The sequence below is a fragment of the Rhamphochromis sp. 'chilingali' genome (assembly GCF_963969265.1).
Source record: "Rhamphochromis sp. 'chilingali' genome assembly, chromosome: 5".
NCBI classification, from domain to species: Eukaryota; Metazoa; Chordata; class Actinopteri; order Cichliformes; family Cichlidae; genus Rhamphochromis; species Rhamphochromis sp. 'chilingali'.
The window spans coordinates 14,764,391-14,776,586 of NC_137932.1; the positions used below are offsets into that span (position 1 = coordinate 14,764,391).

The following is a 12,196-nucleotide window of genomic DNA, read 5'->3' on the forward strand; positions in this document are numbered from 1 at the left end:
ATGTGGATGTCTTGGGTTATTTATATTTTTTTATGATAAACAAAGTAAAAGGAAAAATTAAATAGTCAAAATCAAGTTTTTTTTCGTTTTTCCTTTTTTCTTGGTTCGCATGTAACGTTTTTTTTCTTGTAACTTAAATACCTTAAATACTTTTTTAAAGTGAGATTATTTATCCTCCATTTCTTTTTCCCTAATGTGGGCATACATTTTTTCGCTGTGCTTCATTAAAGGCTGACGTTTTTGTTTTTTTTTTGTAGCATTGGGGCACAGTGTTCTCAGTTTCTCAGTGAGTCCACAGTATTTCATAAGGAGAATTAAAATGGGATTCATGCAGTCGGAGAGAGAGTGTGTGTGAGAGAGAGGTGGGATGGATGCGTGGAGGGGGGTGGGTTGGTGGGTGAGGGAGGCGTGGTGCTGAATGAACAGCTCCTCGGCTCATAAAGTAATCAGAGAGCTCCTCTGCTCCGTCAGAGCAGCACAGCCATGAGCCAGCCGAGTTCCCCGTCCTCAAGACCCGCTCTGACACTCCGCCTGTCCCCCTAACACACACCACACCACCATGAAGAGGCAAAACGTGAGGACCCTCGCCCTCATCATCTGCACCTTCACCTACCTGCTCGTGGGAGCCGCGATCTTCGACGCCCTGGAATCTCAGGAGGAGACGACCCAGAGGATGGAGCTGCACCTGAAGAAAGGGGAGCTGCTCCAGACATTCAACTTGTCCTCGGAGGACTTTGACGAGCTGGAAAAAGTGGTGCTGCAGCTGAAGCCGCACAAAGCCGGCATGCAGTGGAAATTCGCCGGCTCCTTTTACTTCGCCATCACTGTGATCACGACAATAGGTAAGAGAGCAACTTCTTAGATACTCTGCGGAAACTCGGACTTTAGTTTGACTCTCGGTTATTGCACAAAACGAAGAAAATTCGTCTCGACTATCAAATAAACCTGTGGAGCACAGTTTTAGATTATTGGGAGTATAAAGACAAAACGCGATTGAATATGAGGGAGGAGGTACCCCGATTTAAGTAATTTTTGTCCAACACTGCTGATCACATTAAAATATGATCACTGCACAATGTCCTGGTCTAATCAGTGATAGCACAGATGAAAGAAACAGAGCATAAAATATCATGTTATTTAAAAACATATCAATGCAACAGGTTTATAATAAAATAGATACAGCCAAATCTGCCAGGAGACATGAAAACCGAGTATTTTAAGAGTATATGAAGGTAGCATGTGTGTGTGTGTGGGGGGTGGGGTGGGGGGGTGTCTTTAACCATAAGGGTTTAAATAATTTATATTTGTTTTATTCATAGTTAGGGAAATATACTTAATGTGATTGCTACATTTCTGGAAGACTACTGAGGGGCAGGCTCATCCGAGAGTTGTGCCTCAATATCACCAGTCCTTATGAATACGTGTGTGAGGAAGGTGGGAGAACATTTGGAAAACTTCTGCTGTCAGGAAATACCAAAGGTAACGTAGGAGTGCTGTGCCTGAATCAAAAAAACAAAAACAAAAAAGTAACCAAAAAGTCAGGTTAGAGCTCACTGGGAAAGCAAGCTTTGGATGTTACATCAGCTGGAAGTGGCCACATTTATTTTGAGTTCCAGCATTATAGAGGATCATTTAAAAGTCAGATTTGAAGCCAATGAGTGCGTAAACGTTAAGTGCAAACTTCTCGCCAAAGAATTCTTTTGCTCACAACTTTGTCATTAGACATGAGCTTCAAAAATCTGAAAATCTCTCTGTACATGTTGAGACACAATATGAAGGATTTAAAACTTCAGCCAGTGAATTTGTGATGAATACTGAAAAGCTCTGCATTATTGGGACATTCTTTTGTCTTCATTTGTGCTCAAATGCATTTCTCCTGTTCCGAAGGGTCCAAGGACAACACCACAAGCCTGGCAGCTCTTTACTGAATTTTTATCAGGCTTGAAAATTAGCCTGTTTGCTTTAGTGGTTTCACTGGAGGTCAGCTTTACTCATTTTCCTCCATAGCACTCTCCGTGCTTTACTCAGTCTGACATCATATCAGAAAAATGGAACTAAAAAAAAACAACTTTAATTACTGTAATGAATCAAATTGTCTTGTGATCTGAGGCCAGGTTTACATCAGCTCATTTTGCTTTTAAAAGAGTTATAACCATTTGTTTTATCATTATGCTCAAAATAGCCATGAGAAAGTGCATCAGAGTGAAAGGAGGGGTGGTATTGATGCAAATACAGAGAATTATCACCAAATTTGCAGCTCCCTGCAGCTTTAGCACATCCTTCACTGTAAATCTGTCTATACAGTAGATTACGGCTGCAACAGGTAGCTCTACTCAGTGTAGGTTCTTTAAAATGCAATTATACCCATTGAGAATGATTGAATTCCCATTGAGATCACAATGACATCTTTTACAGGAGAGAAAAGTCGAGGTGGAAGTTGCATACAATCACAATCACTCTACAAAGTCTGGATTTCCAGGTTGTCAGTTCAGACAAAATATCCTCTGTACAAGGGGGAAAGTGAGAAAATGCTGGTTTCCCCACATAATTCACGCCATAAAACACACAGTTAGTAACTTGTGGATGACTATGGTAGGTCATTTAGCAGCTGATGAGTCACATACTTCCCCAGTGATTTGGTAGAGACATAAAACAATGATAAAAAGCAGCGAATGTTAAATAAGTTAAATATTTAGAAAAGTTAAAGCACTGTGCAACAAATTGTTGATCTTTTTTGATATTGCCTGAATTTTCAAAGAGTCTTTAAACAGTCCACTGTTCACAGACTTAATGCTTTTCCCTGACATACTGAAATAGCAGAAGTAATGGAGCAATTGATTAGCTTCTGTGTGAACCATGCGTGCACTTAAAGGCTGTTTTAAAACTGCACATTTTGCAATTAAGAAAAACAATTGTACTACCATAGTAAAAAATGGTTTGCATATTAATATATACCAATAAAATGTTTCATTAGATACTAATAATTCAAAAACCATATCCAATATAAGTCATAAACCATAGTTCTTAAACAGATAAGCTACCTCTGTTACTAGACAGCGAAAGTGGCAAATTCAGATTGTTTGCTCATAAAGTCATATTTTTATAGATTACACCACCTCATTTATTTCTATACATTTTTTAAAAAGGCTTCACTGTCTCCCTACATCACATTGTCCTTATCTGTCAGAAGCTGTTCTTATCTTCATCTCCTATCTGAGTCTTCCTCCTGTATTTAGTGGCCGGGGCAGCAATGACTATTGATCTGTGACTTGTAACCCTATCAGATGCAGGCAACTAATTGCACACTACCCCAGCCCCCGGGTGGCTGTAACTGCATTCTGTAATTGCGAGCCTCGAGGCTGCTACAAATACAGTGATTGGCGTTTCAGTCTGCCATTAAGTATTAATGACAACACCAGAGCCTCGCTGTTCCACTGGACTCCTGGCACATGAAATCAACAGTACGGACACTGTACTGTACACATAATATCACGCAGCCGTGGCTTATAGCAAAGTCCAAATATTGCTTCAGGATATGAGAGTGGAACGCCTAATTTGTTAAGCTGAAGCGTAAAAATAGACAAGAACCTCTTAATTCCTCGCTTATTCTTTGAATCTATAATTAAAGTCATTTTCAGAATGAGGCCTCAGAGCTCAGTATGATGTGCAAACAGCTCAGTATCAAGAATAAAATGGGGAATTTTCCATGTCAACTGCCAGCTAGCACATGACAGAATCAGTCCCTGCAAGCCATAATGATAATTTAAGATAAATCAATGAGCCACAATATTAAAATCACTGAAAGGAGAAGGTAATAACAGGGATCATCTTGATACAATGTAATGTTGTGCTAAATACCCCAAATGACTTAAAAACATTTCAAAGACTTTGAGTAATTGACTCGTCTGTGAGATACACCTTTAAAAGCCCAGTACATTAAGTTCCCACCCTGACCTTCAGGAAAAAAAGGCCCTACAGTCAGAACACTCTTCAAGGTCCTACATCCAAGCCATGATTTAGCATCACAAGGGGGAATTGCACAGTATTAGACAGGTGGTTTTAATGTTTTGGCCGATCCATGTAACTGACAAAGGCAGGAGAAGCTACAGCCAGTAAGCACACATCGTTTTCTAAAAGAGAAAAGGGAAGGAAGAGGTTGGGGTGTATATTTACTAACCCAACTGTGGGAGTAATATGGAATCAATGTGGGATACACCTAAAAAATAAATGAGCTTTGGGCAAGAAAATGCTCTCTAAATGCCACCTGGGGAGCGCCTCTGCACGATTTCGAACTGAGTATTATAAAATGTGGGGGTTCGCGGGGATCTGAAACAGAGTCATCTTCCCTGTATCCTCACACCAGGGGTGAACTTCTTATCACTGCCACACCACAGGGCAAACCTTGAACTCTACCAGGCAGAGGACTGTTACATAACAGAAAGAAGGACAGGGGCATACAATTGGAGGTCATGAGAAGCAGTCGTGGGCAGATGGCCATCATATAATATGTTGACTTACACTATAGAAGTCTTTGTGTAACAAGCAATATGATATCACTGTATGATTACACAAGCCAAATTAAACGGTTGGTTCCCCGGAATTACGCTCACACATTCACTGAATTGACTTTCACTGAATCCAGACAGAATTCTGCAGAAAGAAAACAAATGATATTTATTGTTCTCACAAGTTTGAAAAACACATTTAAAAAGCAAAAATAAAAAACTAAGAATTTTTCTATTAGTGTTGTATGGAAGGCCATTTCCGCCACAAAAATAAAAGTATCCATAACTCGAAATTTTGACTTACTAATTAAAAATTTTGAGAAAAGTAACTAGAAATTTCGAGTTAGCTCTGCCAATCAGTAATCTACGTGAATGATGTCATTTTCCTGTAACCCGGCAGGGTATGGTGCAGAGGAATGCACACTCAAAACCAGATCGCAACAAGTTGGCCCTTTCAAGAGTACATTTGCTGATAGTAACACCATGTGATTCAGCTAATAACACAAGGATTTCATTATTTGTGAAGCCCCGCTGAAAATACTCAGCAACTTGTGCATTCATGACTGGCTATAATACTGGTAGCTTAGCTGTAGCATTTGTAGCTGAGGGCTTCAGCTTCCAGGTACCAAGGAAATGACATCATTCACGTAGATTACTGATTGGCAGCGCTGAATCGAAATTTCAAGTAACTTTTCTCAACATTGATGTTTTTGGATGTTTGATAGAAATCACATTTGGTGTCACATATACAGTGAAAGCTGCTCACATCGCAGATGCACAAGATGTTCTTCAACACTGGTCCTGTGATGCACAACAACAGACAGAGACCAATTTCTGCAAACTACAATCTTTTAATCAGCCTAATCAGGATGTTGTAGTGTCTAAATGGAACAGAAATGAAATCATCTGGCACCGAACCACAACAGCAGTCGCATCAAGGCACTTCATTCTGTAAGATAGTTCTCCTACAATAATAGAGAGAAAACCCAACAATCAGACAACCCACTTTGAGCAAACACCAGGCGACAGTGGGAATGAAAAAATACCTTTTAACAGAAAGAAATCTCCAGCAAAACCAGGTCCAGGTAGGTACTTTGCTGTGACTGGTCGTGGTAAAAAAGACAGCAAAAGTAAACAAAAAATCAACTGACCACACAGCTGAACAGACAGAGCTGTGAGTAAAACAGGACGCATCTGACCCATCACTAGGTTCAGATTTTGTGACATCACTGGCACCTCACCCCTACTTATATGGTCTTTGAAACACCATAATAAACTTTATAATAACTTCCCAAATAATGTTTATAGGTGCACAAAATACCATTAAGCTGCAATTTTTTTAAGTTTTAGAAGATTTTGTTTTTGTAAATTTGTAGCTTTACAAAGATCTAATATTTTCATGCAAACTAAATATTAACCAACTGATCAACATTATTTACCACAATTCCTTTTTAACACTATAAAACAAGCTGGTGCATTTTAATTTAATGCAGTTCTGAGTGTCAAGACAAACCTACAATTGAAATGAGACTTTTTTCCCCTTTGTTTTAACAACCCTAACACTAGCAACACCTTGGTGACATCACAGCCTGGAAACGCATCAGGCCCAGCTTTAAGGGCTTTCATTGCAGGAAGTAGTCATGCTGCTCTTTGCACCAGTCAGTGTTTATAAATCCAGACAGCTTCACAAAAGCTAACGCAAAGCTGGATAGCATAGTGGCGTGGACTGGGTTTAACTGGGGCCTTTCTGTGTGGAGTTTGCCCCATGACAGCTGGGATAGACCCTGATAAGGATAAGTGGAAGAGAATGAATGGATAATACAAGGCTAAATTGTAATTAGATTACATCCAAGATGCATTACAAAACTGCATTTTTTCACCTTCTTGTTCAGTTACATCCACCTAAAGCCTGCATAAAAGTGACTGGTCAGTGGAAGTGGAGCTACAGGCAAACTGCAAGGCTTCTTTTACCTCTACTTCCTGTCCTTTAAAATCTTGTCTCCTACCTACATATTCACGTGCATGACTTTATAGAGATTAACGGTATTGTTAATTCACCAATAACAATAACTTTTCTCTAGCCACTCTTTAACTACATACTGAAAAGAAAAATGTTGTTTTATATGTTCATAAAATAATTATTACAATATATTTAGATTAGCTGTCTTAAACACTTGGACCACCTAAAAGAAAAAGAAACAAGCCTTTTCTAAAACATGTCCTATAATGGTGTGCCGTCTCTGACCCAATGACAGCTTGGACAAGCTCAAGCCTTCTCATAAGCCTGAATTTAATCAGCAATCAGTGGAAGAAATCTTTCTTTGCAGTTGCTGCTTCCTCTCTCCAACACCATCATATAAATAACTACAATTTTCTGAGGTGATATAATCATGCAAAAAGTCTCATAAAAGACGGAAAATTCAACAGGAACATGTCCCAGTAACTCTGAATAAACCGCAGACCTCACTGTGAGTTATGGAGCTGGTTCTTACAGATGTAATACTCTCATTAAAAGCACACTCTTCAGTAGATCACTCACTAGAATGAGGAAAACATAACTGGAAAGAGAAGAAAAAAATATGCAGGACAGAAGAAAAATGCATGAACGAGCTAATTGAAAATGAATAAATAAAAACCATTTCAACTTCAAATTCTTGTTGATTGAAGTTTTTTTCCTCCCACATGTGTAATATCATATCATGTACCTCAAAAAAATAAAATAAAATAAAAAACCAAAACCTTGGTTGTACTGCTATGACTCACTTGGTCAAGCAGGCAACCCATACACCGTAAGGCTAGGTTTGAATCTCCACTGTCCTATCTCAAAAATAGTTAAAAAGACCCCCCAAAATCAACATCTGTATTTTCTTTTCATGTCTTTCATTGGGCTATGTCCACTTCGGTCTGCAAACTATTTTCTGCAACTGTATTATTTAGGTGAATGATGCAAAAAGTTAGTTTTTATTTTGCATTTTCAGCAGAAAATTCAATATTTCAAAAGAGGAAAAAAACTAATAAAAAAATAAGCATCTCTTTTCCTCAGGATCATCTAATATCTAACCCCTGATGTCATTAACCTTCGCTTTGGGCTCATAAAAACATTTTTCTTTTGAATAGGATCTAAACCCACATGTTTATAGTTAGAAAACCATTACTTCAAAAAAAAAAAGAGCATGTTTTGCTTGGACTTTTATGACAGTGAATCACCTCTTGTTAAATAGTTCTTGTATAAAGATCATTTGGCTGTTTGCCTATTGTTGATTCAGTAGACGTGAGCTCATTGTCTCAATAGAGACACATCATCATCTGTATTCTTTAAATCTTTAATCTTCTGAGGAGAAAGAAACTGAATCCAAATGTGTGCGGGACATGCTGTCTCTACTAGTCATTATAATCCCAAGATAAAGCCTTGGAGTGTTAAGGAGAATCCCCTAGTTTGTTTGCAGGACATACTCTGCCATCACATTAAAAGTGGCTTGGATCACAGTGCTGAAAGCCCTTCCAGCGCTGGTTTAGTTACTCTGTCACCAGCAGTACATCAGTTCTTGATGTGCTGGGCAGTTACCAAGTGCGTAAGCACATTAGTGTATGCATGTGACGTATGCTGCTGCTTAAAATGAGCAGGCGTGCTCAGCAAATCCTCTCTGGGTCAATGACTCTAATGTTTCTATATGTGGGCTGGAACTGAATAAAATATCGGATCATTTCTCTATCTCCATTGCTGGCAGCAGTTTGATTTGGCAGCAGGCACGAACCCGTCTTTTAGCTGTTGCATAATTACGCACGAGGGCACGTGTTGAATTATTAATGCAATTAATTACTTACATTAGAATCACCATTATTATTCAGTCAGCTTAAGAGGTTAGTGCAGTAAGTGGTTGAGTGCACAAAGAACGTAACTCTCAGTGGATGTTCCTCGTGGGCGCACCGAGACGAATACTTCAGCTCTTCTCAGAGGAGAGCGGAGAAAGTGTCGGCTCTGGGAAGATAAAAGAAGGTGAAGAGACAAGTGAAAAGACATCAGCAAAGATAAAAACAATTATTTATGTATTTATTTATTTATTTTTGTTTGACAAATAGTAAACTTTAAAACAAATTTTTTTGTTAATTTTGAATTTTACTCCACGTTTCAGTCCAGAGGTGTTACCAAGAAATCATTTTCCACCTGTTTTCTTCCGGTTTTCTTATTCAGTGACAGTGGCTGGAGCCTGCCTACATGAGGCGCACAAATACCTACAACTTAAAAAAAATGATTGTACCATCTGCAAGGCTAATGACTCAAAAAGTCATTGGTGTTATGGCCGATGTGATCCCATCTTAGTGTTTGACATGTGCAGTTCCCACTCATTTTGTAGTGAAAGTTTTAACTGAATTCCTAAAACATCAATATGAGAATAGAAAACTGGATGCATATCTCCGTCCACTAGTGTTATGCAAGCTCCTTAAGGTCCAAACTCTCTGTGGGTGCCACTCATGGATGAATTAAGGAGAACTGGATACTAAAAATGGTGTCTGCTTGCTTGAATGAAAATTGTTCGCCTGGAGCCCAAAAAGTTTCCAGCTTTGAGGTTTGCTTGTGCAGCAAACTGCACATATGCATTAGTGTTTTCCCTCAGTGGCCCTGAGTGTGGGTTTCTGCTTCCTCTGCTGGCTTTACGTTATGACGCACTAGCATTTATATAGTGCTTTTGTAGTCTTACTGCCCACTAAAAGTGCTTTAGAATACAGGCCACATTTAGTCATACATTTCATTCATACTTTATTCTATAGTCATTAATGACTTCATCTACCTCACGTACTTAATGAAGTTAGTATGTGAGCTAATGATATCATGAAAGAAACAACGTTTATGGGGGGAGAAAAATAAGAGTAAAGATGCATACTGTATGAGTGTGAGGGAGGCTATACGGTAGTTGCCACATTACACCCTTCTGGTGTTTTCACTGGCCACAATTTTTACCCATGTCAACTAAACCAAGTCATAGAAATTCCTGGCCTGCATCTGCACATACCTGCAGACTTAGACATAGACAAAATTCAGGCAGTCCTGCTGCAGCAGATGTACAGTATAACATCCAACACCATGCAGGCTTTCTTTACGAACATTTGTGAAAGAAACGCTCATTCTAAACAACAACTAACTTCCAGTGTAGTACTGTAATAGGATGCCACCAGTGCAACAAGTCAGTTTGTGAAATTTCTTCCATATCAGACATGAGTTTCCGACCTCCTTTGGCATTAACATCAGCACAAAAACTGTGCATCAGGAGCTTCATGGCATGGGCCGAGCAGCTGCTGTAGATGGCAACCATAGAAAATGGTTTGTGCAATTAAAAATAGGATGAATTATGAGTAATAACTTAATGACAAATATGCACAAGATGAGTATCCGCTATGCTTTTCTAGCACATGTGCATGTCGCACCAATTCAAATTCAAATTCAAATTCAAATTCAAATTTTATTTGTCACGTACACAGTCATACACAGTACGATATGCAGTGAAATGCTTAGACAACTGCTCGTGACCTAACGAAAAAAAAAGGAAAAGGTTATGAATAAGATAGGAAATAAATATGAAAAATTAAAAAGGGTAAATTTAACTAGGAAGGAATAAAATATAAAAAATTAAGGTTAAAAATGAAATAACTGTACAACACAAATTAGAATGAAGGGTAAATTTAACTGGGAAAGAATAAGATAAAATATATAAGTTGAAAATAAAATAACTGTACAACAAAATACACAATACACAGTATAGAACTATATAAGAATGTATGATTTACCAATTTACCAGATGCCCATGACAAACTAACAAAATAACTCAATGACAAAATAAAGAATTTATTTTAAGTGTCAAAATTTATGCAAAATTCATTTTCATATGGATTTATATGCACAAACTGAATGCTTGACAAAAACACAATAAACATGTAGAGCACACAGTCTTCTGTGACAAGTCACGTGTCTAATCAGATTCAAGAAATCCTTTTTTAATCACATTAAAAAGGGAACAAGCTTTATTTTGGTTTGCAGCCTTTTTCATCCTTCAGGTCGCTTTGCACTTTATTAATAACTAATCAAGATCATGTGTTTTCTCTAAATTAAGGGGAAGAAGAGACGTAAGATGACAGCTGTATTCCATATTAACACTTGAATTATTTTTAATGCTGTTGATACATAAATGATTTTTAATGAATCCTTGTTTTTTTTATTATTTCAAAATATCAACGTTGCTCTTATAATGAGAACTCCCGAAACACAGTTTTCAAATGAAAAATAGTCAAATATTATAAAACTCATTTACAGCAAATAAAGAAAGAATAGTTATAATCAACCAGAGTGGTTTTAGTTTACAGTTTAATTGAATTAGCGGTGAACTGATCCCGATGCTGCTGGGGAACAGCTGCTATCTTTTCGGAGGTTTCGGGGATAAGGTAACTTTAACTCTTCTGTGCTTCTACAGAAGGTCCCCCAAACAGAACAAATTACCTTACATAACCCAGTGTTGCACTCTGAATGTTGGGCTCTGCCCTCCAAACCTATCATGCAGACACACTTGGATGTAATGTGACATACACCTTGAAAAAAAAAGACAACCCTTTCCACTTCTCATTTTTACAGGAGTGACATAATACCAGTGTGTTTCCATAGCACATACCAGTTCCAAGCCATAAAGATCACAGCAAAAAGTGTGTATATGCATGTTAGTAATAAAACAAATGATTAGACTGAGAGTCAGTCAGACAGTGTGTTCACAGGGTCGTCTTTGAAAGCCTGAAGAGTTGAACGGATGACTAAGCTTTCTTTGTTTTATTCGTCCAGCTCTGTGTCACTGAGGTTACAAGCAGATCACAAATCTGGAAAGGAAGACAGCTGAATAAGGCACACTGGTTAATGCAGATGATGGGGTCACTGAGGGAGACATCATCAAAAAAGGAGAAATATTACATAGAAGCCTCTGTGTAGGTTTTCAAATTGATATAATGTCAACTTTTGAGTCCTCCCACCTGATGCGTCTTTGTTTTCCAGTTTGTTTCAAGCAAAATCAGTTAAATAATCTCTATTATCTTAATTGGCCATGTTCTGATGCCTCCGTAAAGTCCCAATCACTGTGAACAGTGAGTTTAGCTGAAAAATACATTTTACTCTCACTTCCAGTCAAGCAAAGTTATGTAATATACTCCCAGACTCATACTTCCAGTAGTCTTAGTATGAACATATGATTAGAAACTGTAGTATCTCATTGAGCGGATGTGGCTCACTAATGCCGAGCTCATGTGACATACTGCAATGCACATAAAAATCCCACTGAAAGAGAGATAGCTCCTTTTAAATCCCCTCGTCTCCTTGTGGTGATGCTAAATATTGTTGTATTGATCTATAATGGACTTATGGTAATGATCGATGTTTTTCCTCAGGAAGCCGCAAACAATTGTGAGCTATAATAACATAAAGCTTGACTTCACTTTGTGGTCGCTGCTAATTATCTGCAATTACACGGTTATAAGTAAAGGGGTAGCTTCCCAAACAGGTTTTCTAAATAGAGATGAATGTAATGTTTTCCCTTTTGTCATGTGCTGGTGGAAGTGATGAATTGTCTGAACTCCCACAGAGTTGGTGTTCTTTTGGTTTACATCTGATGCCACCCATTGTTTGGATGGAAAGCTTTTAGAAGCCAGAGTGGCGGGCT

At 38.3% G+C, this 12,196-nt stretch overlaps 1 protein-coding gene across 1 annotated transcript in view; it reads left to right on the plus strand.

The window, feature by feature from the left end:
• The first annotated feature begins 498 nt into the window (after nucleotides 1–498).
• kcnk3a (potassium channel, subfamily K, member 3a) overlaps nucleotides 499–12,196 on the plus strand; it is a 46,480-nt gene continuing 34,782 nt past the window's right edge. The window contains exon 1 of the mRNA XM_080882053.1: nucleotides 499–842. Within this exon, the coding sequence (XP_080738179.1) occupies nucleotides 560–842 (283 nt within the window). The 5' untranslated portion in view covers nucleotides 499–559. The remainder of the gene's footprint in view (nucleotides 843–12,196) is intronic.